This window comes from Panthera leo, chromosome D2, assembly GCF_018350215.1.
Source record: "Panthera leo isolate Ple1 chromosome D2, P.leo_Ple1_pat1.1, whole genome shotgun sequence".
Classification (NCBI taxonomy): Eukaryota; Metazoa; Chordata; class Mammalia; order Carnivora; family Felidae; genus Panthera; species Panthera leo.
Genome location: NC_056689.1, coordinates 3,082,005 through 3,109,799, shown reverse-complemented (window position 1 = coordinate 3,109,799; position 27,795 = coordinate 3,082,005). Strand labels below are relative to the sequence as shown.

Below are 27,795 nucleotides of genomic sequence, written 5' to 3'. Positions count from 1 at the left end.
TTCTGTCTGGATGATCTATCTATTGTTGAAAGTGGAGTGTTGAAATACCCTACTATTAGTGTATTGTTGTCTATTTCTCCCTTCATATTTGTTAGTATTTACTTAATATATTAGGTGCTCCAGTGTTGGGTGCATATATATTTATGACTGTTATATCTTCTTAATGGATTGATCTATTTATCATTACATAGTGACCTCCCTTGGCTCTTTTATCAGCTTTGGCTGGAAGTCTACATTTTGCACAATATAGGTAGTAGCTACCTTGCTTTCTTTTGGTTTCTACTTGTAAGGAATGTCTTTTTCCATTACTTCATTTTGAGTCTATGTTGGATATTGCATTTTATCCATCCAGCCGCTCTGTGCCTTTGACTGGTGCATTCGACCCATTTCATTTAGTAATTATTGATACATAAAGGACTTACTAATGCCATCTTATTAATTGTTCTATATGGATGTTTTGTATTTCCAATGTTTCTTTTTCCCTCTGTTTTTGCATGTCTTTGTAGATTGATTATTTTCTGTTGAGATGTGCCCTGCTTCCCTCTTCCTTTTTGTAGATCTACTCCAGGTTTCTGCTTTGTAGTTACAGCAGAATTTACATAAAACATCTTATAGATAATACAGTCCATTTTAGGCTGAGAACAACTTCCCTTTGATCACCAATAAAGGATCTAGCCTCCTACTCCTCCCTATTATACTACAGACATCACAAATTATCTCTTTTTATGTTGAGTAATTTCTTCAACAATTTATAGTATCTATAATTATTTTTACTACTTTTCCTTTAACCTTTCTACCACAAATGAGTGGTTAATACTCTATCCTAAAATAGAGTTTTTCCAGGTCTCACTGCATATTTTTCACCGTTTTGTCTGTGTTGTATACTTTCAGATGTTTTTGTGTCATGGATTAGCATCTTTTCATTTCAGCCTGAAGAATTCTTTCCACATTTCTTGCAAGGCGATTCCTGTGGTGGCGAATTCCCTCCGCTTCTGTTGGTTTGGGGAGGTCTTTATCTCTCGTACCTGAAGGACAACTATGCAGCATAAAGTATGTTGGCTGGCGGTGTTTTATTTTTGTTTTTGTTTCCCAACACTTTGAAGGCACCATTCGACTCTCTCCTGGCCTGTAGCTTCTGCGGAGTAATCTGTTGATAGCCTAACAGGGTTCCTCTGGGTGTCCTATACACTTTTTTCCTGGCTGCCTTTCCCTGTCTCCATCATTGTATTTTGACAATTTCAGTACAGCGTGTTTTGGAGATGGTCTTTCACATGAGATAATAAAGTGTTCCAGCAGCTACATGGCCTTGTACGTCCAAATCTTTCCCCAGGTTTGGCAAGTTCTCAGCTGTTATTTCCTTAAAGAGACTGTCCTTTTGTCTTCCTTTTCTCTTCCTGGAGTCCTGATTATTCTAATATTTGCCATTCTCTGGGTTTTGGTGGTTCTGATAGACTCTTTTTGCTCTTTCAAAATTGTATTTCCCTTTTTTCTCATGTGTCATTTCAAAACTCCTATCCTCCAAGTCACTCATTCTTCCTTCTAGTTGGTCTGCCCAGTTACTGATGCTGCCTCACCTGATCTCGGTCATTTGCTCTTCAGGTTAGGATTTCTATTTGGTCCTTTTTTTTATTCACATATTTTATTCCCAATTTCATTGAATTATCTCTCATAGTTTTTCTTGTAACTTCCCAAGTTTCTTCAAAATCACTACTTTACATTCTTTATCAGTTAGATTGAAATATTCTCTGCCTTTGAACTTGGTGGCTGGAGACTTATTATGTTCTTTCTGTGAGGTCATGTCACCTTGATTTTTCATATTGCTTGTTGTTATGCATGCTTGCTTTCCTATCTGGAGTAGCTGACACCTCTTTAACTCTTTGCCCTTAGCCTTCAGCACGTGCATTGTTAGATCCTACGGTGGTGTTATTATGGCAGATTTGTTTTGTTTTGGTTTCTGTCCTTGAGAAAGTGTAGCTTCTCTACTCTTCTTGTTTGCTCTTGTAGGCAGTTTGTGAGCTTTTCTGTCTCCGGTTCTCCCCGTTCACCCAGCTGACATTAGAGACCTCTCCTTGGTTCCTCCAGTTCACCCAGCTGGTTATTAGAGAACTCTCTGGTTTTTCCAGGTCACCTAGCTGACTACTAAAGACCTCTCCTTGGTTTTTCTAGGTCACCCAGCTGGCTACTAGAGACCTCTATTTGATTTTTCCAGGTCACCCAACTTGTTATTAGAGATCTCTCTTTGGAATCCAGAAGGTGGAGCTATAGCTCAAGTTTGCAGTTTGTCCCTGGTCTGCCAACCTTGGCCCCAGGCCTGCTTTCTTTAAGCTCCCTGTTTACTGGGGCTCCTGTTCCTGGGTGTGCCTGGGAGCACATACAAGGAACAAATGGCAGAGTGCGGGATGCGGGTTTAGCATGGGTTTGGAGTGCCTGCAGACCCAGCAGAAAGAACTCTGGGAGTGGAACTCCCAGAGGCTTGTGGGTGGACTTTCTGCACAATCCTGTTACCACCATCTGGCATGCTTATCTGCTTCTCAGCATCCTCCCTCCCCCAGTTTGCAGAGCCCCAGGAGCTGGTGGGGACGGGTGGGCTTCCCCCAACCAAACACCCAGCTGGAGTAGCCTGATGGTTACTCACTGCTTTCCTTTTCCCTCTGTGGGAGAGATCACCTCCACTGGCCAAGCCAGCCTCTTCCCAGGTCTCCTGGGAGGAGGGGTGGACCAGGGACATTTCTCTTACTGCCTCTGCTATGATCAATTTTTTCTCTCCCTCCCTCTCTCCCTCCCTCCCTCCTTCTTTCCATTCATACCTTCCTTAACTCCTTCCTCCTTCCCTTCCTTCCTTCCTTAACTCCTTCCTTCCTCCCCTCCTTTCTCCCTTCCTTCCTTCCTTCCTTCCTTCCTTCTTGCCTTTTTTCTCTAATGCTATGCTGGAGTCAGCCATTGGGAAGGCTAGGCTTCTGCAGATTCTATCTCATGCATGACTGCCTGCCCAGGACTGAACTCACCCATTTTTTTGCCTGACAACAGGGAGAGGGACTAGGCATTTTCTGGTCCACTGGCTCCTCAGCCCTAGGGGGATTTGTCTATATCTTATTGCCTGCACTGATGGGTGAGGTTCTGGCTCTACTGATTCCTCAGTCCTGGGGGGTGGTTTCTGTAACTTGTTGCACTGATGGATGAGGTTCCTCATTTTATACATATTAGCATTCACTTACTTTTGATTAATGTCAAAACTATTTTATAAATACAAAAGAAATTTGTCTCATTGTAGACACGGTCATGCAGGCAAAAAAAGAACATTTAAAATTAAAAAGGACACAGTTTCCTTCTATGTGCACAGTGAATTGTGATTAATGGTCGATTATGTTGAAAATCTTAATGATGAAAATGCTCCAAACTATCCTAAACAGACAGGTGAGTGCCATTTAACTCTAATGATATCGGGTGTTTGTGGGATTCATGTTAATGATTCACTCTGTCAAAAAAAAGTAGGTTGTTTTTTTTTGAAATGCCTGCAGGCATTTCGCTACCTTCTGGCATCACAGCAATGAATCAAAGCAGATACAGTCTTTGTTCTCAGGAAACTTGCAATCTACTATAAATGATCCTAATACTCCCCATTTTAAGATAAAAGGTTGCATCAGTTGTGGGCAGAAAAATATGAGCCACAGGCTTACATGTTCCCCTTCCATCCTGTCTTTCCCCTAGAGCATGGATTTATATTTATAGTCTAACTGAATTCTGTATATTTACAGGGCATTCTGCTGGTCTCTCCACCACTGGGTTAATAGAAATACAACTGTATGCCTTACCCCATGTAATAAGACTCACAGAAGAAATTTCTCTCACATATTCCAGGGATGTTTGTGTGATTCCTGAATGACTGTGGCACAGAATTAAGAAGCTACATTTTCCTAGAGCCTTAATTTTGACTAATAGTCAATAAGTTAAAAATTAAAATTTAAGTTAAAAACAGACATACCAGGGAAAAGAACGCTCAATTCTTATTGATACTTAAGATACAACACAACACTTCAAAAATGTTAATTTTAGCATTACGCTTTTATAAAACTAAAGCCCAAAAGGTAATATCTGAGGTTTCTTTAAAAAAAAAACAAAAAACAAAAAAACAAAAAAACAAACAAAAAAAAAACAGTTACAAGGATGTTTAGTTTCTTATCAATGTCTCATTTGTTGACAATGAAAAGATGTTTTAATATACAAAATAGGGATTTCCAATCTAGAAATGCATCATGTGAGCAGCTAAACTGGGACTATGTGGGAAGATAAAAATAATCTCTTTATTCAATTTCAAATTGCTGATATTTACTTTCCTCAAAGTCAGATATCATTTTAATTGTTTTGCTTCCACTGGAAAAAAAAAAAAAAAAAGCCAGAGTAGCATTGGGTAAAGAGTGAAAATGATGGAGAAAAATGATATTTTGTGGGACTTAGCTAGCATTTTGAAACAGACTGAAATCAAGCTGAAATAATCACTTCTCTTCTGGAACACATAACGGATTGGGGTTAAGTGACAATAGCCTGTTCGGCATTGGGCCTCATTTTAGAGACATCAAGACTGAAGGTGTCAAAAGAATTTTCAAATAATAGGAATTAAACATTCATTTTAATAATCACTACCTGACACAGCGAGTAAACGTAGTAGAGATATAAACTGGTCATTAGAAATAAAAAAAAAAAACAAAACAAAACAAAAAACAAAAAACAAAAAAAGAAGAAAGAAAGCACATCTTTGTTTACAACAGTGTTGCATAAAGCTTCTTCACTACAAACATCTTCAACAGGCTGTTTCTAAGTTTACAGACAAAGTCTCAAGGGTAGCTCCTAAATTCTTCATTTTGTTTTCAAATTGTTTTGAATTCATTTATAACCTTTGGTCTGGCCGTTTATGATAAGAGCTCTCACATGGCTAAATAAATACTCTGAAGGACAGTAAATGAACTCGGTAGAGACACTTGGGGAGATAACTTTTCTTGCACACCCTGACTGGTAAGCACTGTTCCTTTCCTACTCAAAACCATTTTCAGAAGCAACCCTCTCAACTACATACAAATGGAAAAGTTCAAACAACTGTTTTGTAGATTTGTAAATTTTCAAAAGGAAAAGCAAACACATAAGAAGACCAGCATAAAGAAGAGCAGGGAAAAGAAGATTTCTGGAAAGAGCCTTGTTTCCAGAGTGTGCAGAGTTAAGAAGGAGTGTTAGGGCTAAGCAGCCAGCACTGGAGACTTAAGAAGTAAGAATTACCGTGTGGCAAAATGTGAAGGCTAGAAAATAATGATAAGAGCTGGTACAAAACAAAACAAAACAAAACAAAACAAATCACAATGGCAAGTACTCTGAGTAGATTAAAGAGAAAGCATCTTAAACATGGTAGCATATCTCCACATTCTTTTTTCTTTTAATTTTGTTTATTTATTTATTTATTTATTTATTTATTTATATTTATTATTTATTTATTTATTTATTTTTGAGAGAGAGAGAGACAGAGACAGAATGCGAGTGGCTTAGGGACAGAGAGAGAGGGAGACACGGAATCCAAAGCAGGCTCCAGGCTCCAGGCTCCAGGCTCCCAGCTGTCAGCACACAGCCCGACATGGGGCTCGCACTCACCAGCTGTGAGATCATGACCCGAGCCAGAGTTGGATGCTCAACCCACTGAGCCACCCAGGCGCCCCAGCATATCTCCACATTCTGTTTAATAAAGCCCTTTGTATTTTAGCCAAGCTGAATGTGTTGTAATGGTGCATAGCTGTGACGATTCCCCAAATCTTTCATGACGGAGTACAGTTAAGAGATTCATTTTTTTATTTGTTCTAAGGAGTAAGTATGCACTATTGGCTTGTGCTGCATCCTCTGGTACAGACAGGAAATAAACGCTAGCTCCAGTATATCCCTTGTGGTTTTATGAAGTAGCTATAGGTGTAGGGCAACCACGTATTTCACGTTCATTAATCCATAAAGCACATGTGCAAGCGTATTTAATTGAATTACATCAACAATTCCAATTAGAAATACAGGGCATTTGAACATTTGTTTTGAAAACTGCTATAGGAGTTATTTTAAGTCCAAGAAACATTTCATATCATCCAGGTTACTGTTGCATAACCTTTAAAATGTGTACTACTCTCCTCTATTCAGAAGTGACTGGACTGACCGACTTCAGATTTCTGTGTCCTCACAGAGGGGAAAACCCATAGGCCTGCTGTCCCAGCGATGAGGATCAGTAACCTAGGGGCCAATATTTGTCATAAGGCACAGGAGAAATCAGGTGTAGACATTTCTTAAAAAGGTTCTGGGCAGAGAATACCTCCAGGAGCTTGATTCTAAAACCAGTAATTAAACCTTGCTGTCTCTTCTATCCTAAATAATTCCCACCAGGGACTCACTCCCCAATGAAACTCAAACATTGAATGAGCTACAGGTAAAGAGTGCTGTGGATATGCAGAGAAAGCTCAAAGCCAAGGTCTCCTGCTTCCTTCCAACCAAAGCCTCATCCTCTGGACGTGGCTTCTCCCGTGTGGAACCATCTGTCTTTTACATCAGGCTAACTCGTTTCTCTGGTCTTTGTTATCCAAATTAGAAGTCAAAATATTGGTGGCCTGCAGGCCACATGAGGCACACAGATATGCTTTGTTCAGCTCATAAAAGAAATCAAAATTTAAATTAGAATGACATCTTTAATATACAGATTTTCCTATTGTTCTGACAAAAAATATGGAGTATCTTCTTTCCTTCATGTTTACAAGTGGAAAGAACATTCATAGGCCTTCCCTCCTAATACTGCTTACTGCCCATGTGGCCCATGGCCCACGTTCCAACAGTCTATGCAAATAAAATCAATACCAGTTCCCACCATTTGCCCTGAAGACTTATGATTTAGATGCCATCTATAGAAAAAAGGGTGAGTACAATAACAGCATTGTGTGGAAGTCTGTGTGTGTGACACGATTTAATTCTATGTAATTCAGATTATTCCTATTAGATATGTGATTAACATGAAGGATTTAAGCAACGGGAAAAATACAATTAGGATAGAACGTTTTTTTCTTAAATATGCCTTTCATTTTATTGGAGACCAGGGGTCATTTTCTACTCTTTAATCTTTTCATCATTGGTAATAGCATTAGCATTCTGAAATTTAAACAGTAAATGAGGGGCTACTAACTTTCACAGACTTGTTTTCCTTATCTTAAAGTGCCCTAGCTTGCTGGCCTTTCTGACTTCTGTCTGCTTTGTGCATTTCCCCTCCCTCCTGTTTTATGATCCTTCCATTACTCCAGCCTCTGGCAAACCCACTACATATTGGGTGCTATTCAGTCAACAGACAAGCAAAAAAAAAAAAAATCATAAATGAAACATTAATATATGATTTAATGTCAATAAAATATGATTTAATGTCAATAAAATTCTAGATAACTTGAGATAAGTAACAACCTATTTCCTTAATGCTTAGAAACTTTCCTATTTACTTATCATTTCAGTTATATATTCAGAAGGTTTGCAGCTGCTGACCTTTTAGAAAATGATTCTTTGGCACAAATGAAAAGAAGCAGAATGCCTCATTGCATATATAGCTTCACCAGTAATGAACAGAGCCAAATTGTTTTCTCTTATGACAGTTGTCTTATAGGCGCAATTAGAGGATTAAAATACATGAGGAATTGAACACGATTTTTTTTTTACATCAACTTAGGTCTGATATTGGCAAATGGATTTTGGATAGCTTAATTTAACTCCTTTATAATTTATGGAAAAAAACCTCTTTCCTCATCTCTATGTTCTTTTCTCACCGGAAACAACTCAGAATGACTCGTTGAAGACTGGGTGAAATAAGCAATAAAATGACAATAAAGGAATCTGTGATCATGCTTTCGGTCCTATGCAACATCCAGAAGCAATCTAGCCCGAAGACCACTAATGTCTTATAAAAATATGTAAGTTTTTTGTCAGTTAAGAATCAAGTTAGGATGTTATAAATTACAGAAAAGAAAATATTTTTCCTATTTATCCAGAGGACACAAAAACCGTCATACAAGGCTGAAGATCAATTGTTTGATGTCAGCATTGATGATCTTACATGACCCCATACAAAACGTTAGTCTTATTTTAGTATTTTATAAGCTTGTGCCGTCACCCATTAATTTCCCCTAATTTTTGAGCTTCTATTATTGCTACACTTGCTGTGTTTCATAGCATATAGTAGAGAGTCCGCTGCATTTTGTTTGTTTTCGTTTGTTTTCAATTTGGATTTAGCAATTAAGACTTCAAAGAAAGAGACACTGTTTCCACTAGCAATGAGACAACAGTGCAAAACAGAGACGGAATTAAAGCGCCTGCAGAAAGTAGCTGTTGGGAACTAACCCTCTCCTAAGACATATTCACTTGATTTTCCCTCCCCTTGTTTTCATGAGTAAAGCTCCATACAACTTCCAAAAGCTTAATATCTCAGAAGGTATCTTGGAATTCAGATTTTATTTAATATATAAATTATGTTGGCAACTCTCAGTCGTTACGCTTATTTGAAATAACCAAAAGAATTATTTATCATAGAACTGATAGAAGGAGAGATAGGCACAGAGAGACAGAGAGTTAAATCCAGGGACATCTTAAGCCAGTGTCCTAGTTCTGACACATTGCAAGAAGCATGGCCCAGGGACAGGCCCAGATAAGAAATTCAATCTTTAACACCATTTCTTCAACTATTTACAAGAGCCAAGGACTCTGTCTGTGACAACTTATTACTGAAACATTCTGCATCTACTACGCACGTCCAGCAGCCACCACTTCTTGGGAGTCTCTCACTTTACCCGAATAGAACACAGTCATCCAGGCTACCTGACACCGGCCATGTTGGTTCCTTAGTTTCCTCTGTCCTGAATACCTCCTGCAGTCTCACATCTGTGGTTCAACTCATCTATCATGTGCTACTCTACAGAGTCAACCCTTCTTCCCCTCAGATTGTAAAAACCTTCAGCCAGTGTGGACTCTTTTCTCTTTGGGGAATGAAGGAGAATAAATTAAAAATGGGCAAAACATTTGAATGAACATCTGGATGCCAAAGATTTTTATCACATCACACATTGTTTATACTTTGGGAATGTTCATTAAAACACTGTTGGTTATTTGAAGATTTTGTGTCTATGAGTGTAAGCAAGGTTTTGCTTTTGTTTTGTTTTCTTTTGTCTCCCTGGGAATGTGTGTGATTCCCCTTGAAAACCTTTGGAGGTGTGCAGAGCAGAGTTTGACTAACTCCTTCTGACAAACTAAAGTGCATGCAATTGGCAACTACAGGGAAAGAGAAACATCAACAAAAAATGTAATATCCTCCTCTAAGCCTAGTAGTTTTGACAATGGAAGGAAAAGAACACTGAGGAACTCCTAAATACCCCTCAATACCATGACTGTCTCAAGTAAAGGACCAACTTCTACACCCCTTCCTCCTCTACCCTAATTGCATACTTGGACCAGAGCCACTCTGGGGAAGCGGTGACCAACTGAAGTCACCGCTTCTTTCTGTGGCCTCCTCTCCCTTTCAGGAAGCAGGTAGGGGTTTGTAATCCTCAACCTCACTCATACCCTGACTCTCGAATGCTCCCTGAGAGTGAAAAGGGAACTCCCCATTGAGTCAGCTGTGGCATCCTTTGTTGGCGGCTGCTTTCAAACTATACGTTCAGCGTCACTCTTCATTTCTCAAATTTGCTCTCAGCTCACAATATCTTTTTGACTTTAAATCTATAAAGGGCCTTTAGGATGGGCTTTAATCCCTCACTTAAAACCCCTTTGCCTCTGAATCTTTCCATTTTTTGTACAATCACAGTGTTACGTGATTTAACCATGACTTAAAACCATTTTCTGGTCCCCTTGCCTCAGTTGTGCCTATGGATCTGTCCAGTTCCTAAGGATAAGCCCAAACTGGATGTACTAAAACCTGTCTGGAAGCCATGCCACAGTTCCTGTACAACAGCTGGCACTTGAGGACAGACTGTCAATGGTTCTGGTATAACTGCTCCTCCTCCTTCCTTCCAGTACAGACTCAGTGCCACAAACAGCTAAGAGTCCGTTGAACCTAGAACATATATTTCCAGAAAGATTTTTAAAGACCTCTTTAGAGCCATGTTATTTACAACAAAAAATGAAAGGGACATACAGAGATTTCCTATATACACCATATCCTCTCACACACATAGCCTACTCCATTATCAAAATCACTCATCAGAATGGTACTTTTTTAGAAATTAAGGATAAACTTACAGTGACACATCATAATGATCCAAAGTCTATAGTTTACCTTAGGGTTCACTCTTGGTTTTATACATTCTATGGGTTTGAACAAATGTATGATGACATAAATCCATCATTAGAATATCATATAGAGTATTTTCCACCAAAAATATCCTCTGTGTAATGCTTATTTACCTCTCTCCCACTCACCCTCAGACTCTACTGAACTTTGTATTTTCTCTGTAATTTTGCCTTTTCAAGAATGTCTCCATACTTTTGTATTTCCAGTTGGAATAATACATATGTAGACTTTTCAGATTGGCTTCTTTCACTTAGGTATGTGTATTTAGGATTTCTCCATGTCTACAAATAAACTTTAAAACATAGATTGTAACAAGCGACAAGGAAGAACACTAGATAATCATAAAGAAAACAATCCAACAAGAAGGGATAACAATTATAAACATTTATGCTCCCAATAAGAGAGCAATGGGTAGATCATCCAAACAGAAACTCAACAAAGAAACAGTATCTTTTTTCTATCTATCTTCCTTCCTTCCTTCCTTCCTTCCTTCCTTCCTTCCTTCCTTCCTTTTTTGAAACAGTCTCTTTGAATGACATATTGGATTAGACGGATCTAACAAATATATTCAGAACACTCCATCCTACACATTCTTTTCAAGTGCACATGGAAAATTATCCAGAATATACCACATGTTAGGCCACAAAACAAGGCTCAACAAATTCAAAAAGATCAAAGTCATATTATGCATCTTTTCTGACTAAAACAATATGAAACTAGAAATCAACTATAGAAAAAATTTGGAAAGAACACAAATACATAGAGGTTAAATAACATGCTATTTAACAATGAATGGGTCAACCGAGAAATCAAGGAGAAAATTTAAAAAAATACAGGGAGACAGAGGAAATGAAAACATAATGGTCTGAAATATTTGGGATGCAGCAAAAGCTACTCAAGAGGAAAATTTAGAGCAATATGTGTCCACCTCAAGAAGCAAAATCAATTTCAAATAACAGCCTAACCTTACACATAAAGGAACTAAAAAAAGAAAGACGAATGAAACTCAAACCAGTAGAAGGAAGGAAATAGTAAGGATTAAAGCAAAAATAAACAAAATCGAAACTAAACAAACTATCAAACAAAACAACAATAGAACAGATCAATCAAACCAGGACCTGGTTCTTTGAAAATAACAAAATTAATAAACCTTTAGCTAGACTCATTAAAAGAGAGAGAGAGAGAGAGAGAGCTCAAATAAACAAAATCAGAAATGAAAAAGGAGACATAACTGACATCATAGAAATACAAAGGACTTTGAGAATATTATGAAAAAAATATATACCAACAATTGGATAACCTACAGCTAACATAATACTCAGTGGTGAAAACTGAAAGCTTTCCCTCTAAGATCAGGAACAAAACAAGGATGCCCACTCTCACCACTTTTTTTCAACATAGTACTAGAAGTCCTAGCCATAACAATCAGGCAAGAAAAAGGAATAAAAGGCATTAAAATTGGTAAGGAAGGAAAAAAAACCATTCACTATTTGTATATGACATGATAATATTTATAGAAAACACTAAAGACTCCACCAAAAATCGAGAACTGATAAGTGAGTTCAGTAAAGTTGTGGGATGCCAAATCAACATACAAAAGTCCATTACATTTCTATACCCTAATAATGAAGTAGTAGAAAGAGGAAGTAAGAAAACAATCCCATTTACAATTGCATCAAAAATAATAAAATATCTAGGGATAAACTTATCCAAGGAGATGAAAGACCTATACTCTGAAAATGTAAAACACTGATGAAAGAAATTGAGGACAACACAAACAAATGGAAATATGTTCTATGTTCATAGAATGGGAAAAAAATGTTAAAATGTCTATACTACACAAACAAACAAACAAAATAAGCCAAAAAAACAGACTCTTAACTACAGAGAACAAACCAATAGTTACCGGAGGGGAGGTGGGTGGGGAAATGGGTGAAAGAGGTGATGGGTATTAAGAACACACTTATTTTGATAAGTACTGGGTAATGTATAGCACAGCTAAATTGGTACATTATCCACCTGAAACTAATATAATTGGTTAATTATACTGGAATTAAAAAAAAAAAAAAACAAGAATAGATTTTTCCATGCTTTTCTTGGCTCGTCAGCTCTTTATTTTTATCCCTACATTTGTCTGAATGTAGCACAGTTTATCCACTCACATACTGAAGGACATCTTGTTTGCTTCCAAGTTTTAGAAATTATACGTTAAAAAAAAAAATTTAAGAAGGGGCGCCTGGGTGGCTCAGTCAGTTAAGCGTCCGACTTCGGCTCAGGTCACGATCTCGCGGTCCGTGAGTTCGAGCCCCGCGTCGGGCTCTGTCCTGACGGCTCAGAGCCTGGAGCCTGTTTCAGAGTCTGTGTCTCCCTCTCTCTCTGACCCTCCCCCGTTCATGCTCTGTCTCTCTCTGTCTCAAAAATAAATAAACGTTAAAAAAAAAAAGAAATTAGAGATAAAGTTGCTATAAACATCCATGTGTAGGCTTTTGTGGGGACAAAAGTTTTCCAGAAAGAATTTGTAGATATTCTTATTTTATTAAATAAGAGAATATGTCCTAAGTCTGTTTCTCCATATGCATTCTCCCTTCTAAATGTAACTGCACATTAAACATGCCATACCCACCACCTCAAGGCTTTTCTCATGGTTGTCAGGGGCCAGCACATGTCCATTTATGTGTTGACATTGTGTCCTTAAAGCATAACTTCTGTTTTTCTATAGTTATCCTGGTTCAGGTCGAGAGTTATATGAAGCATCTGTTATCAATATTCTGTTGAGAACAATGATCAAAGAGGGGAAGAATCTGACAGAGCCCAGGGTTACAAAGAAGCTTATGGATCTTTACCTATTACAGTTTTTATCTTTCAAACATACACGTTTGTGAAAATGCAATTATAACGCGTATTCACAACGAGGAAATAGTCCCATCCCATGCAGTATAAAAGTTGTGAAAGATGCAGGTGCATGTGACAAATAACGGACATTCTATATATGGACCTCAACGACTTACATAAGAACATTAAGTAGAGACTTAAAAAGAAAAGTAAGCTACTAAAAGCTATACTTCAGTGGGAAGAGGTCTTTAGCAATAGATATTATTTACCTGTAGTCATTAATAAAGTAAACCACAGGCAAGCTGACACACGATAGACTTACCAGTTTGACTTAAGAAAGGATTTGTTCTTTAAAATGAGTGTTTATGAAACCGGTAAAATCAAATATCCCCAGGTTTTATTACAACCAATTAAAAACTGGTGGGGAAGAGAAATTAAGAGAGGTTAAGAGCAGGGTCAGAATTAACTGTCTTACTGGAAGTTCCTTAGATAGACTGAAGAAAAATATGGGACACGCTTTCATACGCTGCTTCCTTCAGACATTCAAGACAAGATGACAGCATACCGCATTATAATCTCTGGCAGAGGTTCACTTGATCATATTTTTAGAAGTTTAATGTAAAACAAAAATGCAAACATTTAGTCTCCAGACAAGTATTTATATTGCTTGTGATGACACTCAAGTAACTTTGGCAGCATTCTGAATAGTTGGCAGTTTCTACAAAATATGCCAATTAAAGAACACAACGTTACTACGCTGAATCATGTCACATTCTTCTAGAACACAAATATTGAACGTCTACCACATGCAGTACACAGCACTCTGTGGCAAGGGCTTCCCAGAGTTCCTGATCCTTTGAAAGTGGGATCTAGTCCACACAGGGGGGTGGTAAAATAGCACCATCATTACTGTCTATAATCACCTGTTTGGCAAATAATCTCTGTAAAGGATCACGTGTTAAAACGAAATTATTTAGTAAAATTAAGTGTTTTAGTTCAACTCAGCTTGTAAGTTCAAGTTAATTGTGAACCACAGGGAAACGAAAATAGAGAGTGGTCTCCTATCAGGTTTTTTCTTTTTGGTCTCTGGTTTAAAAGGCCAACTGTTTTCCTTGGAGAATATTTAGAAAATATGGATTTGATTTTGAAATATTACAGATTTGTATTTGGAAAATAGTTAATGATACATAAACCATAATTTTCTACACGGGCAAAAGAAAATTTTCCTGATACAGTGTTTTCATGTATTTTTTATTTTCTATAAACACATCTAAGATTTACTTCCAGTTTATTCAAATATATCATAATAACTCATTAACTTCATATGCTTTCATGCTCAATATATACTGGACATTTAAAAATAATGAAAACATCCAAATTTTTGTGGTATTTTTAAGTGTTGCTAAAATTTAGTATAGGTAATTAAGTTTGTTTAAATGGAGACCAGCAATGCTGTGGACATTTTTGGATGATTCCAAAGGATATGGAAAAAGAAGAAAAAAAAATTATGCCAACTCTTCAAAGGGGTAAGGGAATGTTTTATTTTAATGTTTATTTATTTATTTTGAGACAGAGAGAGAGAGAGAGAGAGAGAGAGAGGTGGAGAGAGAGGAAGAGAGAATCCCAAGAAGGCTCTGTGGTGTCAGTGCAGAGCCCAATGCAGGGTTCATCCTATGAGCCAGGAGATCATGACCTGAACAGAAATCAAGTCAGATGCTCAATCAACTGAGCCACCCAGGCACCTCTAAAGGAATGCTTCTAATACAGCACAATGAAGGTATTGCATATGTTATAGAATTTTCAGAATATATGTAGGGTTAAATTCCAGGAAAAATGTCATTCTGTAATAAGCCAATTGACATAATTCCTTTATATATGTGTGTGTGTGTGTGTATATGTGTGTGTATATGAATATTTATTTATTTATTTATTGAACTGGAAAACAGACTGCTTCCAATAGACACAAAGTACAAAGCGAACAAGCCCCATGGAAGGTCCATCACAGAATTAGTAGTCAAACTGAGCCTCCTAGCACATTCTCTCACTTACACTACTTTGAAATAGAAACCAAGACTTGAGAGATACCGTTTTACTGCAACCTAACAGAAAAGAATCTGTAAACACACTGAAGTTTAAAAGGCTAAGAGAGCGTTGCAGAACAAAGCACCAGCTGTATTTATTTTTGGTTTTGATAAGGAAAATACTTTTTGAAGAACTTAGTATGGATTCCCTATTACTTAATGATGGCAGACCAACTGAGCGAACACTCAAGCTTCTTCCTCTGCTCTCAGAACCTTCATCAGGTTCTCTCTTCCCAAGGATTTTCAGTTCTCCCGATAACCATTCCTGTATCACCATGTCTAGTGGGCTATAAGGGTAATCCTTACCAGATTCCCACCAGCGTAAGGTGCCAGGGGAAGGCTTACCTTTCGGTAGACTTCTTTTGGAGGGATGCAATGTGTCTTATTTAGGTGACTAGATGTTTGTGTGGGTGACAGTCAACTCTACCTAGTGACAAAGAAAGACCCCAGCCATATCTGGATTCACTCTTGGGACTGACTGGGTGCAGTGACTCCTTTACAGTCAAGACTATGCAACCTTTCCAGTCACGGAAGTGTCTCTTGATCCAGGTAAAGCATTTTGCGCGTGTGGCCCAATTTAAACTCATACAGAGAAGAAATTAGGGGAGCACTATTTGTAGATTTGGGTTAACTTCATTTAGTACTTCCACATGTAACAAATCTAGGGTTGAAAGGGGAAGAAATCCCTCTTGGACAGGTCATTTGTAAAACATGAAGCTCACTCACCGTTCCGGCTTTCTTCATCAATGGCAACTATGGTGGCTGGCGGTCCTCCCCTAGCTAGTTTGCAATCTAAGGAGAGAAAACAACCATACTTAAGAAGTAACAATTGCACGAGCATTAACCTTGAGATCAAATTCACTGGGATATATATTGATATTTAAAAAGAAAAATCCCACAAATTGATATGCATCATTACTTTTAATATTTTATATTAAATTTTTTTTCAGAACAACCACAGAGACCCCTTACAACATCATAACACGTTCACTTTGTGCACCACCAAACTACTCAAATCTTATGGAGAAAACACCAGCAGAGACCACTGGAGAGCAGAAGTCCTTCAGGACAGAGATAATGGGATGGTAATTTAACCCAAAGAAATAACATAAAGGAATGATTAACAAGGATAAATTGTAATTAAAGCTTCACAACAGAAACAAACATAATTGGACTTTAATTGTGATAAAGGGTCTAATTAAAGGGAGTGAATAGAATTTTAATAATGTTCTAAAGAGAATAAAACAAAGACAGACAAGCAATGTTCATGAGGTTGTTTGGCATTTTTATTTTTGTCATCTTACCCTCATATTGCCAGTCTGGAGTCAAAAGTATAGAGTCATCAATGGAAGCAGAGCAGAAAAATGGAAGAAAGAAAGGAAGAAAGAATAGATGTACATATTTAGTGTGGACTGAAAGATATAAATAGCACTATATAATAACAGATACATCACATAATAACTTCCAGAAAAGATATACATAAAATCCTGGTATCAGATTTTTTAATCCTAATATAACATTAACACATTAACTTGATAATATGTCATTAGCATATTGAAAAATTACTATTATGGATAGAGTTGAAAAAACATAAAGTACATTTATAGGTTTCCTATGAAAAGGTACATACAAATTAATTATGAACAGTCTAGTATCCCTATGTTGAATGAATGTTAAGATTAGTGCCTGTCAATCAGTAGAGATGACTAATTTGTTATTTCAAACGCTACTAATATCTTTTCAAGAATCTAAGGATAAGGAACATAAAAATAGTGTCATGAGCTACAATATGAATGACCATTAAAATAGGAAAGCTTTGCCAGCAAGATGTCAAATGTCCACTTCTGGGGTGTAAACCACACTTTTAGGAGGTACTCAGTAGGCCTGATGAGGCTGTGTTATGCAGTTAAATATCTATGGCACACTCCTGTGACTGCAGCATAAATCACATTTGCTTAATGTCATCCAAGCACGTGTGTCATTGGGTAGATTTCAAGGTTTTTCATTCATTCATGCATTCATTCATTCACTCAAATTCTATGTATTATGTGCATATACATGAACAATAGAACCTTTGGCAAGCACTACTCTATATTGTGAGGTACGTGCTCTCTCGCGTGAATCTCAATATCTCGGAGATTTCCAGTATTTTTCTTTCCATCCTTGTCAATATTGAAGGGGTTTGAAGTCACACCATTGTTAGGTCTAAAATATCTCATGTCCACTACACTTCTCCACCCCAACATAAGACAAGTGCTCACTGTTTGTCACCCCTACTCTTGCAATGGTTACCTCACCACTTCCCAGAAGCTTCGTTCTCACTCTGTGTGAATCCATTCTTCCCATCAGAATTACTTTCATGCACCCAAATCAAAGGTAACATAATAGCACATCTCTGCACAAAACCTTACATGTTTCCTTTGGAGTAAAGAAAAAAAAATTCTTATGATACCATTGAAAGATTCTCAAACAGAAATGCTTTAGGATAATGTTTCAAAAGATGTCAAGTCTCAACATGGTTCACTTAGAATTAAGCCCTGTGCCCATCAGCCATATCAGACCCCTTTACTCTTGCTGGGACCTATTCTGTATTTTGAGGGAAGTTCTGCTACCTGAATTCATTTCTGCCTCTCTTCTGTCCAGAATATTTCCGCTTCTTTCTTTCTTTCTTTCTTTCTTTCTTTCTTTCTTTCTTTCTTTCTTTCTTTCTTTCTTTCTTTCTCTCTCTCTCTCTCTCCCTCCCTCCCTTCCTTCCTCTCTTTCCCTTTTTTTCCTTTCTTTCTTTTTCTCTTTCTTGATGGCACAAGATTTCTCCTGTTTTATGAGAACTTGCCCACACCCCCAGTCAGAATTTATCTCCCACCTCATGTTCTCATAATATTTTGTTCATCTGGTATTGTATTCTTGTATGTATTCAAACATTATTCATTTGGTTAGTCAAATCTGTAGATGAATTACTGTGAACATGGGAATATAAAATTAACAGCTCCTTTCTTCTAGGGTCTCAGGTGAAAAAGGTTAGAGACCAGCTAGAACAAAGACGCATAACCTACTACACAGGTGTAGTACAATGTGGTATTTGTGGAGTCAATTCCTTAATAAGTTCATGGACAACGTAAGTGGATAGGAGATACACAAGAAGGAGGAGGTGATCTGTGGAGAAGAGAATAAAGGAAACCTGACCAATTCTTACCAGGCACAGTTCTTGGATTACCAAACATCTCTTCTGTTTGTCTTTTACAGAGTAGTTACTTTTCAAGACTATTCCTTCGTCAGGCGGCTACCATTATATGTATGGATACACTTTCTCTACTCAGCTAAGCCAAATGCGACTCCCCATTCCCAACCCTACCTAAATGCCTTACCCTCTCTACCCTCAGTCCATTCTCTAGTCACAACCACCCAAATTTGTGTTTTCTCTGCCATCTGCTCAAATGCCCTTTGTCCTCTTCTTCCCCTGGTTGACCTCTATTTCTCTTTAGAAAACCTGGCAAGGCATCACCTCACTAGAAGATCTTCCTCATTGCTGGTTAGATTAAATGCCTCTTCTCTGTATTCCTTCAGTGCACACTATATTCCACTGGATAAATTACCCCACTGAAAAAAATCAGTGTGTCTTTCTCACAAGAACTCCTTCAGACCAAAGTTGCATCACATTCATCTTAGAAACCATCGTATTTATAATATTCAAACCTTAGTACTCTTAGTACTCTCTCTTAAGACTTGGTCCTAAAAGAACGTGTGTTGATTTTTTCTGAACTACACTCTGGCCAGCTACAACCTCCCATTGAACATGAGAGCTGCCGAGAAATCTGTGTTCTCACTATGTCCCCAGCAGCACAAACAGCCCAGGCATAGAGGCCCAGCTGTGGTTCCTCCCTGTCAGTCCCCATTAGGAGACTTTCCCTAAGCTTTCTTTTCCAGCAGGCTCCACCCCTCCCCCAGTAAGATGTTCTCATGTCTAAAAAGTGCTTTATTTGAGATCAAACCAAAAGTAATTTAACATTTTTAGACCGCAATATTAATGAAGAGAGACTAGTAGGTTTCTAAAAAGAATACATTAATAGCATTGTTAACAACAGCTAAAATATTTGTTTTGGAATCATGCATTCATGAAAGCATAACTGATTAGTTTTGAAATGCACAAAAATATTTTCAATATTGAAGTATATTCAGAATTGTCTTGAAAAGAAAGTGATCTGGGTGGAATGCCCAGTAATGTACTTTCTACTCAAAATATCAAAATGGAGATCAAAATGAAGACTAGAAAGCATTTTGGGGGCTGAATGATAGTGTTCTCTATGGTCCATGGATAATTTGTCCACCACATGAAAGGCAGGTTAGCTGATGACGTTCTACTTTGGAAATGGACTTCCCTAATCTATTTAATTTCATCCTTGACTGTCCTGGTTAAGTCACAAATTCATTGTTTTTCATGCCTCAAATTTCTAACCTCTTAGGCCCCTACCTGATTCCCATATCCAATTTATTGTAAAGTGCAGGATATGAATACAAATGCCTGAATGCTCAGTGTGATTTATTCCTGCAAATTTGTCATCAAGCTAAAAATAAGCCACATATTTTTAAATAATCTCATGCAACAAGTTGGATTTAAAATGCAAAGAGAAGGATAAGGCTAGAATGTATTATACTAAGTGAAACAAGTCAGTCAGAGACAAATACCATATGATTTCAGTCATATGAGGAATTTAAACAAAACAGATGAACATGTAGGGTTGGGGAAGAAGAGAGGGAAACAGACCACAAGAGACTCTTAAGGATGGAGAACAAATGGAAAGTTGACAGACGGAGGGGGTGGGGGATGGGCTAAATGGGGGATGGGCTAAATGGGTGATGGGCATTAAGGAGGGCACTTGTTAGGATGAGCACTGGGGGTTGTGTGTAAGTGATGAAACACTGAATTCTACTCCTGAAACCAGTATTGCACTATGTTAACTAAACAGAATTCAAATTAAAAAAAATATATAATAGGGGTGCCTGAGTGGCTCAGTTAGTTAAGTGTCTAACTCTTGATTTGGGCTCAGGTCATGATCTTACAGTTCATGGGATCGAGCCCCACATCAGACTCTGTGCTGACAGTGCACAGCCTACTTGGAATTCTCTTTCTCTCCCTCTGCCCCTATCCCCTGTTTGCACGTGCTCTCTCTCTCAAAAATAATAAATATTTTTTAAAAACTAAAACTAACTAAATAAATAGATAAATCCCAAAAGGAAGTATTAGAAAAATATGCAGTGACTTGGTTTCAAAGGCACTACACGTGTGATATGCTATTCTTATTGTGGCCTGGAGCTCAGAGCGTGCATCTGATGGACCACAGAAAGGCAATAATCCAAACTTGTCTACACATGCTCATTCCTCACAGGGAGTGAGAACAGCCAGGAAAACCCCATTCCCACTGCAGCCTATGCTCAAAATGTTATTTTAAGGTCAAACATTGTGTTTTCAATAAAATTTCAAGCCTATTGACTTGGCTTTTTGCATATATTAATATTGTAATTGCCTTGGCCATGTCGATACCTTGCATATTGTGTTTCCTGTAGACCTCTCTTCTGAGTCTGGGCCCTGCTGCCCAACCAACACCTACACTTGCAATTTCACAGGTGCCTTAAATGTACTGCTCCCCTGAGCCCACACCTGGCATCTTCCCGCCCGTGTTATTTCAGCGAATAGCACAACTGTGCACCAAGCTGCATAAACCAGAAAGCAGAGGGTCACCTGTGAGCCTTCCCATTTCCCTCAGGCGCCTAGACTGAACCCATCAATGAGCCTTGAATTTAATTCCTACAGAAAAACTTTTCATATCTACCTGCTGCTTTCAGTCTCCAGTGTCACCACACTGATCCGATCTCTTACTCATCAAATACATTTTCCTAACTACTTTCCCTATGGACACTCTTGCCCCACTCTTTAATTTTCTCTGTATCCACAGTGATCTTTTTATAAGTAGCAACTGACTTACCTTTTCATGATCTGTCATTGCTTTCAGGTTAAAACTTTTTATGACCTACTACCTTCTGCATGATTTTAGAATGAAAACCAAAATACATGGCTTCCAAGGTCCTATGTGATATGCCCCCCCTCCTTTCTTTCCTGTCTTGTCTGTTTCCGAGTTCTCACTTGCTCTCAGCATTCCAGACAAATGTTTTTCTTTTCCTTAATCATTCTATGTTCCACCATGAGCTACCTCAAGACCCTTACATATTACAGTATTTCTTATTTCTCATCTTTACTCTCAGCCCATCATTTACTTGTATATCTTTTAGATTCTGGTATATTCTTTAGTTTCTCAAAGAAACCATGCCTGACCCTGAGCTTCTCTGATGTATATACTCCCATCGCTCTGCCTTCTAGAACCAGTTTATGAATATATGATGACTCACTTACAGATCTTACTTCTATTCCTCAGGGTTGTGTCCCAAGGACAAATTTTCTAGAACATAATAATTGATTCTCAGCAGTTATTTACTGAATGCAGAAATTTATGGCTTCAATCAAATTTATAAAAATTTAAAAAAATAAAACTCTATAACTGAATCTTTTTTATTTTTCTTAAATGTTTATTTATTTTTGAGAGAGAGCACGAAAGGGGGAGAGGCAGGAAGAGGGGGACAGAGGATCCCAAGCAGGCTCCTTGCTTACAGCAGTGAGCCCGATGTGGGGCTTGAACTCACAAACTGTGAGATCATGACCTGAGCCGGAGTCGGAAGCTTAATCGACTGAGCCACCCAGGTGCCCCGTCCCCCTTCTTTATTTAATATTTGAAATATTCTCATAAACAAGTAATGCAGAAGAAATGAACAACAAACTAATGGTCTAAAGACAGGATCATTAAGGCTACCTCACCAGAAGTGTGAGGGGAGAGGATGTGCTACTCAAAATATGCCACTTGGGCATCCAGAGGTGAAGGCAATAGAGACCCAGTGGATTCAGGAAAAGCTTTTTTTAACCTTCCTTTTTATAGTGTAAAGAAATTAGAAAGGGGGCCTATGCCAGCAAGAGAGTTATTACCAGAGATACTTTTTTCATTGGAGAGACTTATCTGCATGTCAAGGCAAACATTTGTTTACCAAAAATTTCCTCTTCACATCTTCTTATGAATTGCCTTCTTACCCTTTGAAGCCCCGACCCCTGTCCATTTCCTTAGGCCAGGATGGTGTGTATATAAGCCTCAACTGCCTGGCTGCCTTTTAGTCTCATATCTTTGTGAGTAATTTTGTTTTTCTCCTGTTAATTTGTATATTTTATTACAAGGTGTCTCAGTCAAGGACTTAGGGAGGAAGAGGAAAATGAATTTCCCCCCCTACACTTGAATAATCTACCATTGAGTAAAGAAGGTAAGAGAGGAATTACACAGCACTTTGAGATTCTGTGGGGTAGTAACAGAAGACCATGGAGGGTTGAGAATACCAGAGAAAGGGGCGTAAAGAGAAGGGAGGAGAAGACTTTCACTTTCCTCCAACTGACTGTAATTTCTGTTAGAATTTTACATGGCAAAAAATCATGGAGCAAGATCACAACAATATCCTAAGAGCAAGATGTGTTCCCAGGTCTTTCATGACGTGGTCAAAATGCACTTGAAGAAATAAAACTCAAAGACTTCAGATACCAAATCTTTTACGGCATCAAAAGTCACAAATACTTTTGTGTCACCTTAGAATCTTTATGCAGGTATTTCTTTACCAGCTGTCTATGATTATCAGGGAATTATTCTATCCCCCAGCAGAGCATTTGACATGTTACAATCTTCATTTAACATATTGGTGGAACTATGGACTAACCTTCTTCATGAAAAATAGATAAAAGAAATAGCCCATCAAATTCTTTATACTAGTCATTTGAAATCTTTTGGGGGAGTGATTTCAGATAATAATAGAATTTATTCTTAGTATAATAAGGACATATCAGAAAACCTCCATTCAAATCCTAACTTTTGCCTTTAATAGTAATAGAATGTTCAACAGAGTATTAACCTCTTGTACCTTAGTTTATACAAATAGGAATAATAGTAAGTACAACTACCTCATAGATTTACTATGAATAAAATAATATATGGTAATTTCTAAGAATGCTCCCTTATAAAATGTACAGGCAGAATAGATACAACTTTCATTTTTACAGTATCATTATTTTGGAAGCAATATATTTATAAAGTTATTCCTATTTTTTTTCCTATGATCAAAAGACAATAGAGAATCTCTTGGCTTCCCCTACATATTCAGTGAGGGCTGATCTTATCTTTGCATGTGATCATAAAGTACATTCTCATTAAGGATAAAAGTAGTCACATGAAATGTCTCTCGTGGTTGTAGGGACAAAAATATGCTACAATTCTTATTCTACATATCAATGTAGACACACTGTCCTGTATTAAATTTACTAGACACAACTAGGATCTTTGAACCCCAGCCTAAGAAAGTAAAGGGATGCTCACAGTTACCCATGGGTCCCACTGTGGTCCTCAGATGCAATGGTGGCCAAATGATCAAGCAGAAAGGTCAAGAACAAGTTTCAGATTTCCTGAAATCCCTATTCTTCTCAACATCCCTCTGCTATCAGTTTGTCTGGACTCTCTCATTTAGAAGCTTGCATTTGTGTGTGTGTGTGTGCGCGCGCGCGCACACACACACACACACACACACACACACACACACACTTTATCAGTTGCTTAGTTCCTGGCAATCTGGCCTCTCATTCAAAGGGGTGCTGTGCTCTGCTTAAATTTCATTGTACACAAATATTTTAGCTTCAATTCGCTTGTCACAAGTAGCAGCACAGGGACTACCCTCATCTTTTCTGTTGATCTTTGAAACATTAATTTCCAGGAAAATACACATAGGAGTGGCGTCAGAAGACAGAAACTTCTTGCTTTGCATTTTGATTCTCTCATCCAAAAGAAAAGGAGTTAGACGTTGAGTTATAAGATCAGTGGAACCACACTTTAAGGTGTATTATCTAAAACTATAGTCAACAAAGACATGGACTTGGCCATGACTGACGAAAAGCAAAATGAATGGATTAAACTCCAGGGCATAGTGAGTAAGTACATCATTTCCAGCTCAAGAATAGGATATGTTCTTATGATTACTCTGCCAGCATTACCACTTAGGGATTCAAATTTGACCGTGGGGGAAGCAACACATATTTTATGATGCCTTAGTGTCATTATTAATTGGATGATATAATTTGGTTAAGACGTTCCAACAACATGGTCTGGTAATGCCTACTGATGTCATTAAGGAGTATCGCTCTCCATCACTGCTTCCATTAGGACAATTTACTAGAGAGACCAGGGCTCTCTCAGCCACTGTTTTCTTCCGAAACTATTCACTTCATTCTAATTGGTCTATCAACAACAGTAGCCTTGTGCATGGATGACACTTGGTGAGAGAGGCAAACCCATTCTTAATAAGAAATTAAATGGTCTAAATAATTGAAATAAAGATAAGTCAGGGGCTGTACAACAAAGGCAGGGCAGAAAATAAATTGTCAGGGGAAGTCTGATCAGAAGATCAAGTGAATATTTTAAAGTTATTTTTGTTCACTTGAAATATGACTATACTTGATTATTTTATAATTTCATGTAAATGTATTGCCAAACATGTTAGTCTTTGCACCCAAATGTGACTTCCTTACATCTAGTTTATACTACATGAGTTAGAAGCTATTTGGGTTTTTCTTCCATTGATGGTGACAGTTTTTTCTTATTTGTGCAACCTTCCAGCAGGCAACCATGACTACATTTGGGGACTTTGGGATGTATAGAATCATTCTTGGCCCAAGGTGTAATGTATAACACTGACATGAGAAGCGGCAGCCAGTATTATGGTTATGGACATGGCCTTGGGAGACAGTTAGGGTTCAACACTGGCCACGTTTTACCACTTGCTAGCTTTTGGCACCTTTAAACATTACTTAAATTCTCTATAGGCCAGTTGTATTATTGGTAAACAGAAGCTGTGTTAGAGAAGAGTTCCTGGCACACAGAGGTGTTTTAGAATTTCCTGCAAGTAAATTCTGTTCTATCCAAATGAGAAAACAACATACAAAATGTGTATATCTCCACATTTTTAAAGCGATGATTTTTGCATATTTTAACTTATGTAAGTAGCCCTTTCTTACCTTTTTGAACATTCACAAGAAAGCTGTATTGTATTAGCAGATCAAAATAGACTTATGATATGTATTTTTGAGGTGCATTTAACATGCTGGTACAGTAACAGTACATTTAATTATATGTCCACAGATTGCTAAGGAAATATAGTGATGCTAAATCATGCAAAGTTTCTCCATTTAAAAATTGTCTGAGGAATGCTTACAACTAAAATAAAAAGTCTTTTCTAATAATGTCATATACAATAAATCATGTATCCCTTCTAAGAGTTCTTTGCAGGATTTTGCTGTTATTCCAGAATCTTCCTAAAAGGCATTTTCTGATGGGTAGCCTGTGTTGCCATATTATCCACTTTGGCCTTAGGTTTTACAATTGAAATACAAAGGAGAAAAGAAGTCGTAAGTCTTTGTGTCAATGAGGAACACAAAATTATTCAAAAACACTTTACAAAAAGCGGTTAAAGATTTTAGATCTATGTTGTTTCTGAAAGCTAATTTGTTTTATTTACTAATTATTCATGAGGTAGCTCAGAGGAAATTCTCAGTCATGATTCTTACTAAGATACTCAACAAGGTCAAAGGATTAAAGCTGCATGTCAACATCACTGTCTAAAACTGCATTTTCAGAGAGATTGTTCATAAGTCTTTGTTTACAGCCTGCTTTGCCTATTTAAGTCCTATTCCTGCCACAAGGTAATTATGAACACCTAAACTCTCAGTAAAAAGGCAAACTGTGGATTAAATCATGGAGACAAAATATTAATCATTTAATTACTTACACCCCGAAACATTATATCCTAGGAAATTCACATCTGTTTTCTTCTTTTTTTCCCCTAGCTTTCATGAGATATTTTGACATACAACATGTGTAACTTTAAGGTGTACAATGTGATTTGATAAACATACAGACTGTGAAATGACTGCCAGACTAAGGTCAGTTAACACCTCCATACCGCTACATCGCTTCCTTTTGTGTGTGTGATAATAACATTAAGCTTTACACTCTTAACAGCTTTCAGCATATAATCCTGTATTATTAACTGCACTCACCATGTTGTCCATCAGAGCCTCAGAAATTAGTCACCTTTGGGCTGAAAGATGGCATCCTTTGACCAATGTCTCATTTTCCAAACACTCCAGCTCCCACCAACCACATTCTACTCTGTTCCTAGGAGTTCTGTTTGTTTGTTTTTGAGGGAGAGTGAGAGACAGTAAACAGTAGGGCAGGTGCACTGAGTGGGGGAGGGGCAGAAGGAGAGACACAGAATCTTAATCAGGCTCCACACTCAGCACGGAGCCCAAAGCAAGGCTTTATTTCACGACAGTGAGGTCAAGACCTGAGCTGAAAGCAAGAGACAGACACTTAACTGACTCTTGATTGGTGTCATATTTAAAAAATCATTGCCAAGACTCAGGTCAAGAACTTTTCCTTATGTTTTCTTCTAAACAGTTTTACAGTTTCAGGTGTTACATTAAAGTCTTTCATTCATCTTAAGCTAATTTCTATGGGTTGTATAATGCAGGGATCCAGTTGTATTCTTTCACAGGTGATTATTGTTTTCCAAACACCACTTATTGAAAAAACTGTTCTTTTCCCATTAGTATTCTTGGCTCTGTTGTCAAATATAAATTATGTTGGTCTATTTCTGGGCTCTCAAACTGAACCGTTGGACCGTATGTCTGTTTTCTTATGCCACTACCATATGGTTGTTATTATTGTAGCTTTGTAACAAAGATTGAAATCAGGTTAGATAGTGGCTCCAGCTTTGTTCTTTCTCAGAATCGCTGTGTCTATTCAGGGTCTTTTGGGTTTCCAAACAAATTTTAGGATGTCTTTTTTCTATTTCTTTTTTAAAAAATTTTTTTAAATGTTTTTTATTTATTTTTGAGACAGAGAGAGACAGAGTATGAATGGGGGAGGGGCAGAGAGAGAGGGAGACACAGAATCGGAAGCAGGCTCCAGGCTCCGAGCCATCAGCCCAGAGCCCGACGCGGGGCTCGAACTCACGGACCGCGAGATCGTGACCTGAGCCGAAGTCGGACGCTTAACCAACTGAGCCACCCAGGCGCCCCATCTTTTTTCTATTTCTGAGAAAAAGGCTATTGGAATTTTTTATAGGGATTGCACTGAATATATAAATGGCTCTGGGTAGTATGGACATTTTAATAATATTGATTCTTCTAATCTATGAACATGGGATATATTTCCATTTATTTGTAGCTTTTTCAATTTCTTTCGTCAATATGTTATAGTTATCAGTGTACAGGTCTTTTACCTCCTTGCTTAAATTTATTCCTGAGAGTTTTATTATTTTTGATGGTATTATAAATGAGATAGTTTTGTTTTGTTTTGTTTTCTTTTTTTCTTTTCTAAGTACGCTTCATGCCCAGTGCAGAGCCCAACCCAGGGCTTGAACCATGAC

The 27,795-nt window shown here is 37.7% G+C and overlaps 1 protein-coding gene across 4 annotated transcripts in view; it reads right to left on the bottom strand.

The window, feature by feature from the left end:
* The window catches only part of PCDH15 (protocadherin related 15), an 836,749-nt gene that overhangs the window by 648,979 nt on the left and 159,975 nt on the right, over positions 1 to 27,795 (bottom strand). For 3 of the 4 annotated variants that reach the window (XM_042907891.1, XM_042907887.1, XM_042907888.1), the window contains exon 3: positions 15,967 to 16,032. In XM_042907891.1, coding sequence (XP_042763825.1) covers positions 15,967 to 16,032 — 66 coding nt within the window. Of the gene's footprint in view, positions 1 to 15,966; positions 16,033 to 26,422; positions 26,521 to 27,795 lie in introns of those variants that run through there. The other variant, XM_042907889.1, reaches the window with a different exon arrangement.